General features: G+C 45.6%; 1 protein-coding gene across 3 annotated transcripts in view; it reads right to left on the reverse strand.

Annotated features, from left to right (window-relative positions):
* Positions 1–4,267: 4,267 nt before the first annotated feature.
* The window catches only part of ate1 (arginyltransferase 1), a 51,857-nt gene continuing 35,356 nt past the window's right edge, over positions 4,268–20,768 (reverse strand). For all 3 annotated transcript variants that reach the window (XM_079168427.1, XM_079168426.1, XM_079168428.1), the window contains 2 exons: positions 12,109–12,229; positions 4,268–5,059 (listed from right to left, as the gene is read on the reverse strand). In XM_079168427.1, coding sequence (XP_079024553.1) covers positions 4,881–5,059; positions 12,109–12,229 — 300 coding nt within the window. In that variant the 3' untranslated portion in view covers positions 4,268–4,880. The remainder of the gene's footprint in view (positions 5,060–12,108; positions 12,230–20,768) is intronic.

A 20,768-nucleotide genomic window follows, 5' to 3' on the forward strand; every position in this document is an offset into this window, starting at 1 on the left:
ACAGTTAGTTTAGTCCAGTTGGTCCCAATTTAGGGGTCAGGCCTTGAAATGGTAACAACATAAATTGGAGGGGTCCTGAGATGATTCATAGGGTTGAAAGGAAGAAATAACAAAGTTCATTTTTTGGAAAGTTTCTTTAATGTTTGCCTTTTTTGTTAAATAAGAAGAAGTTGGTGTTGAGCCTGAAACACCTGAACACTGAGCTTGAATAGTTCACTCTTGACTTTCACGCCTGCATCAGATTGACTCAACACATGTACACAACAGGCTGATGCTTGTGAATATTTTCAGCGATTTGGATCTACTTGAAGCCCCGTGTCAAAATGCATTTGCTATGGTCTCCTAATAACTCAGGCTAATCACTTTAGCATTGTCTCTAAGGGCACAATGTGTCTCCTCATGTCCTGTATCCTAGCAAGGGGGCTAGGGAGTGGTCTGGTGACGGTGTGTTGAATTTGGGTGACAGGGCCCCCAGTGGGAGTGGGCGCCCCCCTGTCCCCTAGCTAATCCCTGGGAGAATGGGCCTGCATTTAGGGTGCGATACGCTTAATCCGGGGGGGCCTAGTTCACAAAGGAGCCTGGCACTTCCTCCGGCCTGGGAGCTTCCGCTGGACTGGGGGGGTGGGGGGTGCCAGTACAAACATGGGCCAATAATACACGTCCGCGTTGCAATGGCACAAACAAGACACTCGTACACAGACATGGGACAGTGGACAGAGGAGTGAGCATGGGAGAATAAAAAAAACGTGTAAATTCACACTGTCCTAACGGGGAGCCAATACAAACAAGCGGCCCACGCTCAGTAAGAGCAAACACACACACACACACACACACATAAAACACACACACATACTACATACTGTGGGCAGAGGCAGTGTTTACATTCTGCCCCCGGGTATGATGAAACAAAGCTTGTGTGTACTGCAAAAAGAGAGGGAACCAACCGCTCACTGCCTACAGATAGTTTAATATTCACAAACAGGAAGACAGCGTCATGTTATAGACCCTTCAGAGGCTGCATGGAGTCCCGGGTTACTCACATACAGTAGATGTGATCAGAGGGTGTTTGTGGATGACGCATGAGCTTCAACTCTGTCAGCATTTATTTCCCACTGGAAGGGAAAATGATTATTTAAAAAAGATACAAATCGGCACAACTGTTCTTTTCCTAAATCCACTTTTCCCTCTTATAGACCACAAAAGCAACTATTAGTCACCGAGGCAGCACATATCATTTAGAGGCATTCATGTCAACAGCTGAGGGATATGATTCCATATTTATATGAAACAATTTCACACAGTTTGGAATAGACGTTTGGAAAATGGCGTCTCCTTTCCTTCATTTACGAACATGCTTTTCCTTCCCATAATATTTCACGCTGACACATCTTCTTTTGGCATTTTCACTTGGCCACAACAAATGTGTGGAGGCTGCCACAGCAGATAGTGGAGAGGAGGAACGTTTTTGTTGTGTAACAGAATAGAGCTACATATACCTCTAACCGACAGCCAATAGACATTTACTTGAGCTTATACTGACATTTAGCCATCATAACAAGTCACACTTCAACTATTAACAACGCACACACTTCAACTAATTCTGGCACTACAACTTCTTCGACTGAAATTTAAATTCCTTTCATCTTTCACATCTCAACTAACTTGTCAAGTTCTTTCATCTTTTACTCTTTAAGGTTGTCTTTCATGGCGGACACATTGACTGACGTTTCAGCAGCTTTCATCTCAGCAGACACTTCCACTACTTTCACGAGCTGACATTTCACCTGCAGATGAGACACAAACTTGAAACCAAATTTGCAAACGCTTTCACTTATTACAATTCAACTCATTTAAAAAAAGAAAATGTGGGCTCTTAGAACTCAACAGGCATTTCCATTCCTTTCACTACTTCAACCTTAACTGACATTCAACTGCTTCAACTCCCATACAACATGTCACATGCAAATAACAAACATTAAGATAGTTAGTGTGCAATTTTCAGTGCACACCTACATTTTCGTCAGAATAAAATAACATCTCTTTCGGTTATATTACTACAGGGTCATACTCTCCTTTCCCAGCCTCTTGGCAGTCTCTTTATTTTCCAGTGTGACAAACCCAAACCATTTGGCACCAACACAGCCTAAAATAAACCAGAGGGATATTTAAACCATCTCTGTGACTCAGGTCTGACATGAAAATCAAGCCTTCTTTCCAAGCCCCTTTATTCTGTGAATGCTGACCTTTGGCTGAACGGTATTTCAGCAGCAGAGCGTGGTCAGTGCAGACCTCATACCTTATGAGAATTATGAGCAGTGACACAATTATATATCAGGGTAATGTCCAAACTCTGCCATGCTGTGTTTTGCAGCATTATGGACTCATTATAAAATAGCCGACCGGTCCGGGCCACTTGTTTTGACAGAAAGAGGTCCACCACAGCACTGGCACATGCTTTCTTATGTGTGGCGTCCACCAAGACTAACCACTTGTGACAGTGCCAGGAGTGTGAGTGTGTGTGTGTGTGTGTGTGTGTGTGTGTGTGTGTGTGTGTGTGTGCCTGTGTGAGTGCACATTAAGTCCAAGGGGAAGCATGCCTAATGTGGGAAAGAAACAGTCAATCCAACAGGGCAACTAGCCAGCGTCAGTGTTCCCTTGGAGAATCAGCCCGTCAATCCATCCTAATTCTCGGGGACACAGGCTGCTCTTAAACCCGGGTTGAGCTTAAACTTCAGATACTGACTCTCTCAACTGTATTCTTGGGATTGGGTGCAGACACATGCAGGCTGGCATAATGGGTGGCATGTCAGGCCACACTGGAGAGCAGAGCTGCTGCACAAATACAAGTCTAGTCCAGGCTGATGTTTTACAGTCTGTGGTTATACTTTTCACTCAGTTGGCTGCATGAAGGTGTGTTTCTAGGTGCGCATCCAGAAGAATAGGATACTCGTGTGTAGCTATCCCACACACAACTTGGCTAACCACCTCAGAAATTCATTCGTGTGTGCAGGAGGATTTATAAAAGTATATTTATTGAGCACTGTTAATGGTGAGATCATCGTGGGGAAAAAAAACATTATCGTGTATGTTTAGTTTTAGCTCTAATCTTAAAACCATTGTTTGTTTGTTAGTTTAGAGTCTGCTGCCGGCTTTGATCCACAACTTGATATCCTGCCTCCACTGTTTACGGGCTTAATTGCATCTTGGGGAACATAGTATGATTTTTTTAAGGACGTGCACAACCAACACTCTGCGCATTGTGATCGATCTTCCAGAAGACTTGCTCCATCGTAATATCTATCGTCATCGCAATAACAAATGACAGATAATGTGATAGTACAGTATATACTGTGCAGTCGAACAGTTGCTATTTGCACTGGAACTATGGATGTCACAATAATAGTCAACTTGATTACTTTTAATACAAAGTAATCAAGCTTAATTTCATTACTATCAAGGCAAGGTTGTGAGTTATAAGAGACTGTCTTTTGCATGATTTCCAAATTGATTTATCAGCGATGGACGTCATAGATTTGGGAGAACCTTGAAAGAGCGAGTCAGAAAGAGTTCTATGATGTTCAGATTTGAATTCTGACTGAAAAGAAAAATAAACTAGAATTACCACGTCATGGTTTTATGCCTCCACCAACCAGTCAAGTTGCAGTTTACATCCTTAATCATCACTTAATCTTATCAGACATTTGTGTAAAATACACACTTGTCATCAGATTCCTTCTGGGATTACTGTAAAGCCCAAAAAAGGGGTTTCAAATACAACATTTACACATTTTGGAGTCAACACTCTTACCAGGTGATCTGTTCAATCTGAAATCGGCTACATAACCAGTTAAAGTTAAACTAGCCAGCCTGCCTGCTGGCACCAGCTGAGCGGAGCCCTGCTCTGGCTGAGAGATGAGCTGCTGTTGACACTCTGTTTGAGGGCGAGAGGCAATATGAGTTTTGTGTTCTGCCGGCTCATATATCTAACACCTGTTGCTTGGCCCAATTCAACAAGTCTCAAGTCAAGCATGTACAGTATCTCTGGGCATACATGAGTTTTAGTATGTGTATATTTTTACACTTACTAACGTATGTGAAGAAATATACACAGTTTGTGCCAGCTAGAGGACTCTTAATGAATTATTGTTCCCAAAATCCCACTGCCGGTGGATTGTGTTGAATAATTAGCATGCAAAGGAAAGCCACGGAATTCGAGGAAGGAATATACAATCCATTTATTTGGCTTAAATGAAAAGAACAGAGTCAATATTAAAAGAAAAGCAAAGAAAGCTATAAATATTACAGACAAAAACATTAAAAACAGAGTTTGTTGCTATCTATCAACCCAGTGATTGGAAAAAATAAATTAAAAAAATCATGATGTGTAATGAAGTTTGGAGATATAATGGAAGCAACGGACAACCAAAATCACTGAACATTCAAAAGGACAACATGCATACATCTACACCTGTGTCAGTTCAGAGGAGAGGTGTCACCTGTGTGAGGCATCAGCACCAGGAACACCAGCTACTTAAGAGTCGAGGTCGACAAGAATCAAAGCGATTAATTCAGGACATTAAAATAACATTCAAAGACGAACTAAACTGAGGATGGATGCTGCAGGAGTAATTGACAAGTAAAGCGTAAATAAATGTGAATGAGACATAAGTGATGAATGAGGCCAACGAGTGAATGGATACATACATAGATAGTGAGAGGCTACTGCGTTTGCGGCGAGACGACTGGTGAGCGGCAGCAGAAAGCACTTTCACAGACAGCGAGGAGACGCACAGACATACATGAACAGACAAGACGTTGCTGGGGGGGGTCGTGTCTTCGCGTACATATTTAAAAAGGTGCAGTGGTGTGACGCTGTGCGTTTAGGCGCGGTAGAGCAGGATCTTCTCAGCACAGTCCTGGCCGACCAAGTCGGCGTACTGCTGCACCTCCGTCTCGTCGCTGGAGCCTTTGCGCTTGCGGGAGTAGGCGGCGTAGGGCATCACGGCCCGCCTGTATAGCACCAGAGCTCTGCCCACGTCCTTCAGCACCCGGGCATCTCCTGGACAACAAACACGAGGACATAATGAGGAGCAGCGTACACACATCAAGCACAGTTAACATTGGCCTTATTTTCCCTCCTCCTTATGAGTGACTTGGCAAGGATACGCCTTTGTTCCGAGAAGCTGTTGGAGGAGCAGAAGGCACTCTCTCACCCCCCCCCCCCCCACCACAGCTCTAATTCCCCCTTTGCCCTAAACCTGGAGTCACGGTGGTGTGTCAGCAGGATCGTTAGTTGGCCTTGTTTACGGGGCCTTGCTCCCTGCTGCCTTGCCAAACTCGGCATTTCATTAGGTTCCCGTGTCGTACACTGCCAGCTCCCGTCAGACCAGTGAAAACACTGCTAATCTCTACACTGTGCGTGTTCAGCAAGCTACAAATGGTCCTCTGGAGAGTTGGATGAAAAAACCAGATGACCCTCTCTCTGCCACTAAAACAGCTGCCTCCAGGAGCGCCAGGTTGAGCCAAGATGCCCACAGCTGGCGCCAAGAACGACATGCAAGGGAGCGTCGCAGCGGGCCGCATCGACTGAGCCAACCTAACCCAGATATGCCGCACATGACGTGTGAATGCAAGTGGGTCTCCCAAATCCACCGTGAGCTCTAATCATCTTCCACTCCGGTCAGAATCGAGGAGTCCTTCATTTGCATTCACTGGGAGTTCATTAAGTATCCGACGTCCCTGCTCTAGTCCCTCTAATTGCCCTCTTAAAATCCCCTCATCTCTTCGCGAAGCCCCTCAGCTCGTCTTCTCCGAGCATTCTGCCGTTAGAACAAGTTTAATTTCATACCGTGCCTTCTGAAATGTACACCCCCCCTTAGAAACTCTACAGTACTTCATTCAACCAGTCTGTCCTGTCTGGAGCAATCCTGGTCTGGCCTAGCTAAGAGGAAGCAGATGAAAATAAACTTCAGGCTACGGAGTGGAGTGGAATAGCTTGCCAGGCCCATGGCGACACATCAGTCAAACAGGAGCGAGTTAGATTTGGTATTAATAGAGCTCAGAGGCCTCCCGCCCGCCACTACCGCGCCCCATGACAACACCCATGTGGCTCACAGCTGATCACCCAGGTGGTAACGAGTGAGCCGAGTGCACATATTTCTGCCTAATTCCTAAAATATTCGCCACAGGTCTGCTAAATCCCACCTGATCACCTAATAAACTGGGAAAACAAGACAACAGAGAGAAACGCTGCTAAACTGTGATGTAATGCCACAAACGAGTCTTTTCTCTTGTGCCAGATGTTAAAAGGGATCCCCGGTGGAAGAGGCACTCCGGCTGAACCGTGACTATGCGGAGGGCTGGGTGTGATCAGAAACGTGTTAAAAGAAACATGAGTCAACCGACTTTGTTGCAGATAAAATGCACTTTGGGGAAACGTGGAGAACTCACAAATGAGAGAATTCAAACAGTCACGTGTGTAGGCAGATAGACCGCGAGTGAATATCCCAACTGTTCAACTGAGCACCGACGCTGACTGAAAATCAAGCCAGAGGACAGAAGAGTGCTCGTTATAAACACAAAGCCCTGAGGCTCTTTAGCTCCCCCCCCCCGCAATCTCCATAAACATTTTCATATTTCAACTTTTATTCTTTTACTTTCAAAGTTCCCTGCGGATTCATATTTTATTTATTAGCCTCATTTCCCTGCTCAGTAATGCCCTAACCACTGTGTCTTTCCCCTTCTCCAGAAACTGCTGAGTCACATAATTGAGGAATGCTTGATATAAACTTTGAATCTAAGAAAATCAACAGTATGTGAAGCCTCGCCATGAGGGGGGAAATGGGCTTTAAAAAGACGTAAACATGTTATGTAACTTCCACATGACCGTGATTTTGGTCCATGATGAATTAATGGGTTCCTGATGGGATGAAAGTCAAAAGTATTTAAATGTTTCGATGCTTCCTAAATAACTTAAGCGGCCCTCGGCATTGTCTCTCTAAGCGCTATGTGCCTCCTCCTTTTCTTTATCAGTGAGACAGCCCACTTGCGCAACGTTTGTTTACTCAAATGTGACACTGCTCCCAAGCACCACTGTCCCCTTGTGAAGATATAAAGTAGTGAACGTATCACAGATTAAAACAGAGAGCAGCATGTAGCGTTCAGATGGTCCATTAACCTCAACAGCAACACAGAGCATAGGCCCTATCTCTCCTTCTCTCTTACTCAAGGCAATCCAAACATCCGCTCCTCACGTAAACATCTTTCATTGCTTCTTCACGCACTCCCCCCCCCCCCCCCCCATCTTGAGTGGCTCCAGACCCCGTTCCCGCCAGGCCTACCGGACGTCCAGTGACACGCCGCTCTGAGGTCACGGCTCCTCGGGGTCGGGGGGTTCAAGGGGTCGGGGGGAAGAGGAGTGGTGAGGGTCGGCGAGGGAGTGAGAGGGTCAGAGTCGAGGCTAAGGGGCCTCGACGCCTCGCCACGCTCCTCTCTCGCTTCCCATCCATCTCCAGCTTCCGGAACACTTGCTTAACACCGGACGCCGGTCAAAGGCAGGCAATCAGGTTATGACCGTGTCCTATGATCCAATGTTGCAAAATCCCCAAAGAGCCTACGTTTGAAAAGAAAGAGGCCAAAATGGTGGTGTAGTAGAGTGACTAAGAAGACTGCACTTTGACCAGAAGACCTGGGTTCAAGCCCCTGTGTTGGCACACATCCGCCCAGCTGACCCTGCATCTCTGTAGCCGAACCATGAATGTTGACCTCCTCCGTAAAGAAAGCAACAAGAGAATTCCCCTGGATTTTAAAAGGATATTATCATCATTATTGTTACTAAAATGAGGGACAGGTTCTTTCTGCAGCAGTAAAAGTGCAGCAGAAAAAAAAAAGCTACCTCCCGCTTTATAACAAGAAACAGAGAGAGGAGTGATATCCGTCTCCCCTCCACTCTGAATGGGAACATTAGCACGAGTCAGGCTAAGTAGCAGAAAGCCTTCTGAAGAGCAGAGCAAAGTGGCTCCGACCGTGAGACAAGATATGAAAGTGTAAACTGTAAAAGCTGGAGACATAAGTGAAGAAGGCAGAAGGGGTCATGGGTGGTGGGTGCCGTCAGGCTAGCGCGTTCGTATGAGCAGTTAAGATAGTTTTCTAAATGCATCGTGTAGTTTTGTGTATCGCAGTGCGTAATTGTGTGCGTCTGGTTTGGCGCCTGCCGGACGCACTGAAGGCCCAGGGGGCGACTACTTATGTCACACATTTTTTGGTGTGTTTATGCTGCTGAGCGGGCAATGCCCCTACTTCTCTCTCTCTCCCTCAAGCAAACACTAGATTATGAGTGTGTGAGAGATAACACATATGTGCTGTGTAGAATGTGTGTGTGTGTGTGTGTGTACTGTATGTACTTGTGCTAGAGCCCCAGGGCCCTCGACGTGTCAGCAACAGGCATGTAATCAATGTGAGCCTGCTTTGGACGGAGTAGTGTAAACTTTGGATTAGCTGTCTTTACACACCTCATTAAGACTGTAGCTCTGTAACCTGGTCACCCGGGTTCACAATCTGAACGCACACCCAGCGACCCTGATTCTCTTTCACCCCTGGGTGAGGTTTGGAGTTCGAGGAAAGCCTTTAGTTGGGGACTTTGCCGACAGTTTGAAAACTGAAATTTCTTAAACAAAAATGTCATTTTTAGATCAAGAACCTTTGTTCTCAGGTTCTCACTTTCAAGTATTGCAAGTTGTATTATCGGTCTGTGTGTGGACATGACTGGAGATTGGACTGTAAGTGAAATTGTTATTTTGGGCTCGACAAAAAGACAAGTAACATGCATTCAACCAACTACTACAGGACTTCAAGGAGTAGGAGATACTTCAGAGCATCTTAAAGAGTGTCTTTTGATCCACTAAAAACATGCTCTGACTTGTAGTATGAATTCTTTGAAAATATGTATATTCCTACAATCCTACCCCTGATCTCTACCAAGCGTTGTACTTTATCTCACAGTAGCACATGTATTTGATGCATCACAAACTTAACAAATTTCAGGAGCTGTATTTGACGAGCAGCCTAAATGTGATTGAGATAAACGACACATTGTGTTGAACGTTTGTTGCAAATCAACAGAAAGAAACAAAGTATAAGTGTGACACTCTTATTTCATGAAAGCATAATGAGCAAAAAAAAAAAAAAAAAAAAAAAAAAAGAGTACAAAATATCATTATCACAACACACTAAAACAGCTAAGACATGGCACCGCTGTTCAAAGTACTTTCAACGGGCTTAGAAATATATTAAATATATTCATCATGAGACGCTAAGAAAACATTAAAATTGCAATTAAAAGACAATAAAGACGAGCAAAGCGAGAACGTGCAAATAAATAGCTGTAGATTAGAGAGAAATTGGATTTTAAAAAGCAATAAAAACAATAAGCAAAAGCAAGCAAATAAATAGTCACAGATAAAAGCTATTCGTCTAATTTATTGGAAAGCCGGAGTAAACAATTGTGTTTTAAGCCCTGATTTAAAAGTAGCTAGTTTCAGCAGACCTCAGGTACTCAGTTGGCCTGTTCATCAGGTGAGGAGCATAGAAACTAGAAGCCGCTGCACCTCCCTTAGTTGTGACCTCAGTAAACCCCCCACACATCACCTGAGGGGTCCGGATGCTTCGTAACAAACAAGTAAATCAGAGATGTATTTAGGCCCCGAGACCATTTGGTAACAGGATTCTGCATCTCAGGAAGTCAATGCAGTGATTCAAGGACCGGTGTAATGTGCTGCACTCTCTTTGTGTTCGTGAGGTCTCATCTGGACGAGCTGCAGCTGATTGTTTGTTTACAAAGACCTGTAAAGACTTTACAATAGTCGAGCCTGCTGAAGATAAATACATGTTCACGTTTTTCTGCACCTTGATGAGACAGAAATCCTTTAATTTAATGCTAAATAAAAGTAAAAGCCTAAAAGATACATCGGAGATTCTTACACCATTAATTGCAGTCAGGACTTCCCCAGGCCAACAAATTGCAACATGTCTTTATTAAGGCCACAAAGAAGCCACACATTGATATATTGCCAATTCGGACTGGGCCACAGGCCTAACCAGCGTACCGTGCTGCTAGCCTGACGATGACACTGCAGACTGACCACTGGGTGTATTTCTGGAGACGACAGAAGCCTCCACACAAGCACTACAGTCTGGCACCACGCAGCTTGGCAACAGACCTGAGAGCGAACCATCAAGACAGCTAGCACTGAAATTTAACGAGACTGCTTTTCGGGCAGCCAGGCCTTCGATAACAAAAATGTCAGGACTCGTCCAAGATCATCGGTCCACGCGGCAACGGAGGCACCGCAAGAGCCACAGACACACAAACACTCGGGCCACAGTGAAACCGGCTAACTCTGAAACTGCCACCTGGTCCTCAGTCATTTGTGCCCACTCTGGGATAAGTGGTATGACTTACAAGAAAATGTCAGACCTACCACCGGCTAAGCATTAACATTTTATTTTATGAAAGTGGCATCACTGCCACAGACTGTATAACCAGTAACATCACCCAAATAAGACCTTTTTAAATGACCAACACCGTTACAATTAACTTTCATGAACTGAAAACAAACTGTGAAAGGGTTAGAGTTGTAAGACGACAACACGGACAACGCCATGGTAGCCCACCCTAAAGCATTGGGGGGGGGTTTATCAACTAGTTTACTATAAATGGGACCCTAACATACTAAATGAACATCATGCTGCTTTGAAGAAGACTTGAAACTAGCGATTGAGAGCATAAACTCACGTTTATAACGTCTACTGAGGTAATAAATCAAGTGAGAAGTAGAGTCATTTCCTCATAGACTTCTATACAATCAGACTTTTTCTTTAAGCAATTGGAGGAGTTGCTCCCTGATGGCCAGTAGAGAGAACGCAAGTTCAAGGCACTTCGGCATTGGCTTCACTTTTCAGATCCAGAGGTTGCCTCCCGATCGGTGCCAGAGAGCGCTTTCTTCTTTGAAGTTCATCATTTGTGTTGGTCTCTGCATGGCATGAGTCCAGGTATGACCTCACTACAACAAACCGCCTTTCTCCAGAATCACATATCCTCCTTCCTCCTCCACTTCCCTGTCAACCTGTCTCTCATTGTATTGTACTTCTCTCTCTTCTAGTGCCAGCACACAACCGCCAGCCTGCCTCCCTTTCACTTCAAATCTCTACAAAATCATTTTCATCACGTCTCCCCAGTCTCTCTTTCCATCTATTCTTCTATTACTCCATCTCTTGCTCTTCATCTATCAATCCTAGTCTACTTGACATCTCCCATTACTGTGTATCAGTGGCTCTTTCCTGCTCGGTGCCTGTTCGGTGATGCAGATTAATGGGAAAGAGTAAACAGGAGACGGCTGGTCCCTGCACACTCATCCACTCGGGTTACAAACACTTGGAATATCCATATTATGTATGTGTGTACTTTACAATCCATGCGTAATGTGCCGTCATACCAACAACCTCCAGTCGTCTCCTATCATACAGTATCCACTCTCTGTACCGTAACACGTATTTAACTTCTTCATTCCGAGGCGGAGCAGTGGACCATGTCAGTCTATATTAAAGGAGTAATAAAGGAGATAGAAAATGTACAAGTCTCTCTAGCCATGCATCTATGCAAACAAAATCATTCAAATCTTTCCTCTCAGACGCCATTAAAAACTCTCCCCGGCCTCCATCTCACAGCTCGCCAGTCCAGGCGATGTGCGTCTGCCGGTCTACCTTCTGCATGTGGTTTATTAGAGCAAATATCACTATTCATCTAATGGCAACATGGTCCTTCCATAATGACTCCGCTGGCTCTGCTCTGACCAATGCTGAAGGATCATGGTGGAGTCAGGACTGTGTGAGCCGTCTACCCCTGTTCAGCGACTGCCCGCTGCCTCGCAGCAAGCCCACTGATTTCAATACAGCACCAGATGATCAGATGTCAACACAGAGTTCATGGGTTCATTCAGAGCAGCGTGTAGGAAGAACTGGAGGATTCTAAGACGGAGCTCAAAGTGGCAGGTCAGTCATTTTCCGACGTCAAATGAATAGTGGTAACGGTAGAGTGTTACATAGCTGTACCTGCATCAGGATCCTGGTTGAATCGAGCATAGCGGGTGTTCTCCAACTGGGGTACGCATTGCTCTATTGGTACCCAGGCAAAGGTTTCTGGGCACAGGAGGTCTGAAGGCCGGTACTGCCCCTGGGGATACAAAAAGGGACAGAGAGAGGGAGAGAGAGAGGGTTAGGCCTCCTGCTTGAAAATCGATTAGTTATGAACCGTTTATGAACCGTTTTGTCCGGGGAAAATGCCAAACTCTCGCTTTTAACGATTCCTTAAATGTCAGAATTTCCTTCATTATTTTATATTGCCATAAATTCCTTAATATCGTTTGTTGGACACAACAAGCAAATTAAATACATCATTTTCGTTTTTGAGCATTGTTAACGACATTCTGACATTTAATAGACTAATTAACACACAAAACGGATAAATCAATATTGAAAACAATCATTAGTTACAGCCTTGCTAACACTAATTGACACTACCAGGGCTGTTCCTTCTTAGAAGATGTATCGGCCATTTTGTCGATTAGTCTTTTTTTATGCTTTATTCATGCTGAATGACTTATTTCCAAGAAACCTATCAGCATATCTCTGGTAAACACAACATGTAAAGTGGTGCTTTTGTGTGGAAAATAGATTAAATCAACAAAAATCGCATGAGTGTTCGTCGGCTAAGAATCTCTTTGGTCGAGGACAGCCCTACGCTCGTAACCTTTTAGGGTTAAAGGTTTGACAAGTTGTAAACTGACCTCAGGGTCAGGATCAGGGGTGAGACCTGGATCAAGCTCTGCTCTGTTTAAGTTCTTTGTTTGAGTCTCTGTGTCAGGAGTGTTATGTTGTCTGCGAGGCCGAGCAGGAAATGTAAACACACCAGCATATTGTCGTGTGTGCTTGTGAAATGGGTGCAAGTCCGTATTTGACCTAACATTTTGGATGGAAAGTAAACCAAGCTGAACAAAAACAGCTGCAGGGCACAGAGAGAGAGAGAGAGAGAGAAAAAAAAGAGTGAAGGGGTTGAATGAACAGAAAAGGAGGAGACTCCATTATCAGAGACCTGTGTTCCATCACACGCCACCAAACAAACAAACTGCTGAGATAGCTCTGTATACATGCAGGCGCCTGCAACAAGCCCCACCATAGTATTTCTTTTTTTTTTATACAATAAACTGGAGGGCGAAGACTCCAACATTTCACGAACACACTGTTTCATACACAACTGAGGTCAAAAAGTGCAGGACGAGAGAGAAAAAAACTAAAATGCAGACGTCATTACGAACTCAAAATAAGCAAGACAAAGGAAACACCAACCCCGGGCGCTCTGACCACGACCCATACGTCAGTGGGCCTTTATGGAAAATATGCTGCTTGTTTTTACATGCAGGATAGGACGCCATGAGAATGAACTACGCTGCTTTACAGCACTGAGAAATGGAAAACAGTAGAGTTTGAAGGATTCCCTCATAGTCGAGCTTTTCCCTCCTCATATTCAGCCACCTTTTTGCTGCGCGACCGAACTAAGCGAAGGGCTGCAGGGAGAAAACGCCAAAATGTACTAAATTCATACAATCATACAATCATACAGGCCAAAACTGATGTACAGGCTGTGCTGTGTTGGGAAGGGAGGCATGTCAGATGGAAGCAGAAGACACCAACACGCTTTAAGTGCCTCCGCTAACAGATGGACGGTGGTGGAATGCTGTGCATCTGTAGCAGCGATGGACACACACATTGATCGGATGCTCTCCGTGTCCCGACAACCTACAGACTTCTACAACTGTCAGCGGCAGTCAGCTCGACACTCGCACACTCTGCCACACCTCTATAGGCTCCTTCAACACAGAACGCACACGCAACCTGCTCAGCAATAGACACACAGCGGGACGCGCATACTTTACCGCTGTAGGACTCGGCACACCGACCGGAACCGGGTGCGTACAGGGACGGTGGAAGGGAGACACGGAGCAGAAAACAAGAGGTGCGAACGGAGTAGCTATAGTCTTTAAACAGAAATCCGTGAGAGAGATCGGAGAAGAATGAAAACAAGCAAGGACAGACCTTTGGGAATGCCACTAGTCCATGAAGAAAAGCAGTTGTGTTTTTGTGTGTTGCACTTTATTTCTTTTATAAATGCACACTGATACAAAGTGGATTCCTGATTTCTGAAGGCCTCTGTTTAGTGCTTACAGTCCAAAATGATATTTCCAGTCCTTTGCTGAGACAATTCCTCAATTCTCCCCCCTGAACAGAGGAAAGGCTGAAGAGACGGACAGAGCCGTGTGAGCGGACACAGCTATTAGTGGTCTGGACAGAGGAGAGAGAAAATAAGAAAGATGAGAGGACCGAAAGGCTTCTGTCAGCTTCTTCTCTTTATTGGACTGAACGTGAAGACTGAGCTTACCCCTGACTTTCTTTATTTTCTTCCTTCCCCAGGTTGGCTTGAAGGCCCTGTAATTCACAGCTACCCCTGCAGCTTCCCTTGGCTCTTCTTCAGCCCAGTGTTTTCTGCTTCAGCATCAGCTTGCTCACAACATCCATCGCGTTATCTAAACAGTAGCTTAGAACAGAGGACGCCGTAATGGTTTCCTGAAACTTAGATCCTTGAGAGAGAAGACTGATGTGAAGTCTAAGAGACAATCTAATAGCTGGGAGTTAAATGGCCAATTCCTACAAATCTATGTTCCTGAGTGGCCGTTAGCTTAGCGAGTGTTGTGAAGAAGGACACAGGAAGTGATGGTTTGTGTGCGTGCGAGAGTATACATGCATTTTTTTTAATGTGGCCGCACAATTGAGTTAGCTACACGGCCGATCAACAGGTTGAGGGTTTCCCCAGACGAAGAATATCTTTTTGGTTTGGTCCTCCTCTCTTCAGTGGCTCCGTTCCTCCCTTTCTAAATGCTCAAACCCTCCCTCACGAACCAATCCGTCACCATCCCTCCATCCGTCCCTCCTTTCTGTGCTCGCATGTTCAGGCGGATATGGAGGTGATGCCGATGACTGACAAGCCCTGAAAGGCTCCTTTAGAGAGATGGAAAAAGGAGCTGGGGGATGAAAAAAAACAAGTGGAGAAAGGAAGGAAACATGTACAAACTTTAGCGGGGACAGACTTGGCTGCTGCCGGAGGTGTGAGAAAAGAGAGGAAGATTAGACGGAGACGGGGAGGGGACGAGAGAAAAATTAGGTGCAGATGGGTAACGGGATGGTATTTAACGTCACTGAGACGGACTGATAGGAGCAGTCTGGGTGCCAGGACGAAAGGGGCCCAGGACTGAGAGAGGATGTTGGAAGACTGGGATGAAGAGGGGGAGGGGGGGGAGGGGGGGCTTGGAAAGAGACCGACGTGGGGGAAGAGCTAAGCAGACAGAGGGTGGGGATGGAGACGAGAGGGAAAACAGGCGGATTAGAAAAATAAAGCGCTGCATTCGATCGCCGCCGCATAAAACAAAATGGAGACGGTACGCTTACAAGTCGGAGAATGCACTCAGTCGGTCAGATCTGTTGTTTTGCAGTGTGTTTGTTACCGTTCGTAGGGAGGCAATCGTCTTCCCGATGAACTGAACTTTAACAAGACAGAGGGGGAAATTACTCAACCTCATTTGAATAACAAGCTGCCCCCGAGTAAACAATTGCACAACCTCATTCATCAAAAGTAAATAAACACACATCGCCACCAGGGCTTGACATGTAGTTACACAATACTTTGCAGATCTATTATCACTCCGAGCTCCCTCAGTGACACAGCATCACTCACTCTTTTCAGGCCACACAGACTTTACACACACACACACACACACACACACACACACACACACACACACACACACACACACACACACACACACACACACACACACACACACACACACACACACACACACACACACACACACACACACACACACACACACACAGATAGCAGAGGCCCTGCTGTCAGAGGGAACTTTATTACCAACTCAACCACTCAAACGCATAACGGTCACCTTGTTCCTCTTCTTCATTGTGCTCCCTCCCTCCCCCTTATTCTTGTCTTGTTTTCTCACACACCTCAAGATAGGGAGCGGTGCCTCAGGCCCGTACCTATGATGATTTATATGAAGAGCAATTAATCAGACGCATAAACGGAGGGCCTCGCTGCAGACAAGGAATCCTCGTGAAAACCTACACCGCTTTTGTCTCCTGCTTCTTTGCTTCCTCCTTGCCTGACTAGGGGTTCGGTGTGTGTAGAGTTGAGACCGAGACCATCAGCCACACGTCTCTCTCACATCTCCAGGTTGACCAAAATGGTCGAGAGGTTTAGTTTAGTCAAACTTTTATATTTTGCTGCTGTATTTGAAACGTGCGGCAGGTCGGTCTTAATCAGAACACATCCTCTCCACAGCACAGGAAGTGATGCGTTTTGTGCTTCTGGCATTCACACAATGGGTTTGTGAGGAGCAAAACGAGGAAGAACTCAGATTCGTGGATTACTGCAGCCATCTTTTGACTCTGGTATTACATGTAGAGCTGTAACAAAACATTTAATCGCTTAATCTGAAAATGAATCAGCAGTTATTTTTGATAAACCTTTAATTATTCAATGCCAAATATGTCTCTGGTTTCAGCTTCTCAAATGTGAGGATTTGATGCTTTTCTGTCTTAAATCATATCTTTGGGTTGTGGTCAGACAATAACAAAAACCGATTTCAAAAAATCCACTTGGGCTTTGGGAAATATTCTGACATTACATCGACCAAGCAATTACTCATTAAATTGAGAAAATCGAAAATCAATGAGGAGCTAAGGCCAGCAGAATTCATATCACCGTGAAGCGGAATATGGATGTTCAATCAGTGCTGATGTAGTCCACTGACAAAAAAATCTATTTCCCAGTGGGTGCTGTATTGACCAAGAAAAGTGATCGCTCCTGTTCCAGGATGCATTGTGTGGCAAGTTGTGCTACATTACCCAAGCTCTCTTGGTTTCCTTGGCAGGCCAATAAATCAGCAAATTTGATTGACAAATATCGCCCCAAACCCCCCCTGCTGGTCTTTCTTTCTCTCGATGTTGTCCAGCATAACTCTCGCCGGCTGAATACGGCTCAATATGTGAGTCTGTAAACACTGTATAATGGACACTGTAAATAATCCTCCATACCGTTCTCTGCACTGTTGGAAACGTAACTAGTTTGCAATACAAGCGGATAAAACAAAGTTTTTGACAGCTACCAAAGCTGAAGTAGCACTCTGTAGTTCTTTATCGCCTCCAAATACGAATACGCCTCGAATTACGTCACTGGATGAAGGAAGAACAACGGATTTTGCAGATGCGCACCTGCAGGCATTTTTCACACTCTATCCCTAACTCAGGGAGAAGAGATAAGGTTGAACATCTGCACATTTCCCTTTAAATCACTAAAGTGACGCTTTATAAATCATTATTCCTGCCCTTTGTTCTTGTGATCCTCTTGCGTCTCCCTTTGCTTTCTACTACTTTTATGACATTGTCTTTTTATTATTTGTCCCAATATCATGTGTCGATACGAGGGCGATCTCGGACACCATCACATCCTGCATTAGAGGGAGACTTTTTGAGGATGAGATCATTCATTGCTTCGCAGTTGCACAGCAAGTGTCCTGGTTCAAAGTGATCCTCTTTCAGCCTCGGTGGAAGAAAGACACAGAAGACAGGAGGTGGACTTGGTGTCCAAGTAAGAGGGTTTCCCTGCCTCCATCTGCGTTACTTTACACCCACATCTGCTGCTGATTTCCTGCTCATATCTCCAGTTGGGTTTCCACCCACCCGCCCTACCCCGAGCTGAGGTGTCCCTTTATGCGTGTGCGCACAAGTCAGGCACTGTGCAGAATGTCTAAACGCAGTCTCAATGAGCCTATTTTTGTTACCAGTGTCAGGACAGCTCAAATCTCTACAGGAAAGAGCATTAAGTTATACAGTAATCTGCTGGTCAACTGAACACCCACTTCAGTGTGAGACAGAGCGGCTCCGAGAGAGTGTGATGTCAGGCTGGTCGCAAAATAGATGAGCTCACTCATGTTAGACCTTGCTCTGTTTGCTCCGGGCGAAAGATATCCAAAAATAACATGCAATACAAAAAGCATAGGCGGTCGAACGCGAGAGCGAAGGGGATATTAGGTCAGGATTAAATATTTGTCAAGCACTCTCAGCAGAAACACGGACATTTGACCCAAACAGACACATACGTGTAATATGTCACCGTGTCACATTTGTGGTCTCCTTGCAGGGCGTTATTCAGCTGGTTGTCACTCAGGGCACAGCCTGAACCCGGTGGGTATACAAAGGGGCCTAGTGTGACCCGAAGCCGAGCAGACCTAACCTATGTTGGCCCGGGCCAGCACTCTGACCCGGGGTCACATTCATCCAATCTTAGTAAAAAAAACAAACAATAAACAGAGGCCCTGATCCCTACATCCATACACTCTCTCAAACACACACCGCTCTCACAATACACCCCTTCTATCGCATTAAGACTGTGGAAACGCATACGTTCTGCCCAGACCAGTGGGGGGGGCACGGCAGGGGGGAAAGGGGGGGGGGGGGCGCTGACGGACACACGTAAACAGCGCCGCTCACACAAACACACATGCAGCTAGACAAACAACACCAAAAACGAAGCAGGCTGGACAGAGGGACAGCACCAATGAAAGACATGTCCAAACAAGCCGTGTCTCAGAATAGACCACAGAGACCTACTTTCACCACGGTCTGTGACAAAATGTACACATACCTTTGTGTGTGTGTGTGTGTGTGTGTGAGTGCATCTACGTTTGGGGAGATTTACGTTAACTGCTGCTGTTTAAACACTCCGGGGCCCACCAGAGGCCTTTTCACCCTGCTCGACACATTACCACAGGACGACCTTCAAATAAAGCATCTAGGCTGGTAAGTCTCCCCCTTGGGCCCCTAGACAACCCTCCACAATCCCCTCCACCCACCCCACTCTGTCCCAGCACTCCCTGGCCCGGCTATGCGTCATGGCTCCACGGATGACAGGTTAATGAGAAGAAAATATTTTTACAGGATCACATTTCTACGGAGCCCTGAGAACCAATGGCAGCGCTTTTATGGGCATCAGCTCACAGTCTGGGGCACTTTTATCTCTTTATCTCCTCTGGTCTTTATGGGCAGGCGAGCTGTTACGCCTGTCTGACACAGACCACAGCTTACCGACTTGCAGTCGGAGCCGCAGCCCCTAATCTCGGTCTTAAAACCCCACCTTCAAAACTGCTAACTGCAAGGCCCTCCACCCACACTCTGAATAAGTGTCTGACTGCATTTATGAGACCGGCTCATTCTGTCCAGCAGTGCTTATCAAAGATCTGCCTGCATTCCCTTGCCAAAAAAGAAAGCAGGCGTTTCAGACAAAGCGGCGCAGCTGCAGCAGGTTTGAAAATAAATAGCGGTGAAGTTAATGGCAAGGCAAACACCTCAGGCTGGCAGCTCGTGGGCTCTGGATCTCCTCAGCATGACACCGTCTCCAAACTCTCATTTTCGCCCCTTGTGACCTTCACACCTTTCCCTCGCTCCTCCCCTCCTGCCACCCGTACCCCCCCCCCCCCCCACCCAACTTTGTCCTTCCACACACAGTAAGACTGAATCGTCTGACCTGACCTCTTGAGCTCTGCCCCCCTCGGACCATCACCCTGTCAGCACTCCTCCTAGGGGAAGCCAAGCAGTGGCTGCCCCGAGACTCTGCTGTAGCCTGTTAATGATTTGTTAAAAACACAACCGTGGCAGGACACATGGTAAAAAAAAAAAAAAAAAAAAAAGAGATGATGATGAGGCATAAAAGAGAAGAGAAATAATCAAGAACTTTAACAAATGTTTCTGCTGAGAGGTTTCACTGTTGGTGGTCTCCTGTCGAGCTGAATCAAACCGTTTCTGTTAAAAAGGCTCCAATTTAAGACGAGGGGGGGGGGGGGGGGGGGGGGGGGGGGGGGCAGACGGCAGTAAAAGAGGTATGCTTTAGCTTATACATTTCACAGAGAGGGTGAAAGTGGGCCTAGTTGGGTTTGATCTTATATTGATGGGCACAGTGTTTCTAAGTGGAGGATTGTTGGAAGGTATTGATGCTGGGAAAAAGAAAACGTATAAAAACCAACTGAATATCGTTTCATCCGAGGAAAAGAAAGCAGAAATGAAAAGACAGAAATAAATATATTACAGTAAACATGAGTCCATCAGATTCAACATGGAACACTGCACTGAGCACAGTAACTTCATACCACCTCTATGCGAGCCGTCATGATTTAGTGCATTGTATCACGCAGATATGAGCAAACGTGATGCCATGTTTTATCTTTGAATGAAATCAGTTGAGAGTTTGTTCACACTGATCCCGTCTCTCTCTATCAATCTTTCATCCCGACCAGCATGGTGGCTGGTTTCTTAAACAGTTGCTGAAAGACGAACGGAAACACAAAAAAAAGAGGGACAGAAAGAGAAAAGGGGGAGGGTTGGCTGCACTGTGCCTGGACCTGCAGGGCCTGTGAAGCGTGAACCCACAGGTCCACACCAACAGTGCTGTTCACCGTAAACAACTTTTCAATGCAACTCGTCAAAATCTATCAAAAAGGGTTCGAAAGTTTACGCCGAGAGAAGAAAGGAATGGAGGAAAGGAACACCCTCATTAACAAACCCGACATATTAAAAAATAACTTGTG

This window comes from Pholis gunnellus (assembly GCF_910591455.1).
Source record: "Pholis gunnellus genome assembly, chromosome: 11".
Taxonomy (NCBI): Eukaryota; Metazoa; Chordata; class Actinopteri; order Perciformes; family Pholidae; genus Pholis; species Pholis gunnellus.